Source organism: Primulina eburnea, chromosome 1 (assembly GCF_022965805.1).
Source record: "Primulina eburnea isolate SZY01 chromosome 1, ASM2296580v1, whole genome shotgun sequence".
In the NCBI taxonomy this organism is placed as follows: Eukaryota; Viridiplantae; Streptophyta; class Magnoliopsida; order Lamiales; family Gesneriaceae; genus Primulina; species Primulina eburnea.
The window spans coordinates 38,373,136-38,374,113 of NC_133101.1; the positions used below are offsets into that span (position 1 = coordinate 38,373,136).

General features: G+C 41.5%; 1 protein-coding gene across 1 annotated transcript; it reads right to left on the reverse strand.

Moving 5' to 3' along the window:
* Positions 1 to 510: 510 nt before the first annotated feature.
* LOC140806892 (uncharacterized) lies at positions 511 to 978 on the reverse strand. Its single transcript, XM_073163418.1, has one exon. It carries the CDS (start codon positions 976 to 978, stop codon positions 511 to 513), a length of 468 nt encoding a protein of 155 aa, XP_073019519.1.

A 978-nucleotide genomic window follows, 5' to 3' on the forward strand; every position in this document is an offset into this window, starting at 1 on the left:
AGATCCGTGCAGAATCGGGAAGTTGGCAAAATTGATAGTTAAGTACACGGACCCCGTGTATTGGTCCGGGGCAGGGTCCGTGGAGGCTCGGTAAAAGAGACGAAATTTTCAAATTTTTTTTTATTTTTTTTTTGATTAAAGATATACGACCCAAACCCAAATGTTATGTCATGCATGTACAATTCTATATCTCTAAAGAAAAAATTTGGCAATCAATAAAGCACACAAGATGCAAGAATCGTACAGAAACTTCCCTGGTCAAATTGAGGTTTTGAAATCGATCGCCCTAATAGATTCTCCCACACTTGAGAAATTCCACCGTCATTAGATAAATTACCTGCACCACCATTCACTGAGATTAACTTACGAACAATGCGAGAAAAACAAAACGAAAGTAAATTCGAACAAATAAAATAAACTAAAGCATGAAAGAAAAATAAAACTAAACACTGGGTTGCCTCCCAGTAAGCGCTAAATTTAGAGTCGATAGCCTGACTGTACTCCCTTGATTTAGTTTGGATCTTGTAGATCCACTGTGGTCGGCTCATCGGGTATGGCACCACCATGATAGACCTTCAGCCTATGCCCATTCACTTTGAACGCCTCAGTTGCGTCACTAGTGATCTCCACTGTCCCGTAGGGGAAAACTTGCGTGATGGTATATGGTCCTGACCACCGTGAACGCAACTTGCCTGGCATCAATTTCAGACGAGAATTATATAGCAGGACCAGCTGTCCTACCACAAATTCTCGATGGACGATGTTTTGATCGTGCCAGCGTTTGGTTTTTTCTTTGTAAAGCTTGGCATTCTCGTAGGCCTCCAACCTAAACTCATCCAATTCGTTTAGCTGCAGCACTCTCTCGTCACCTGTGGCTTTAGCGTCAAAATTCAGAAATTTAGTAGCCCAATAAGCCTTATGTTCAAGTTCTACAGGTAGGTGACACGACTTTCCATACAATAATTTGAAAGGGGACAT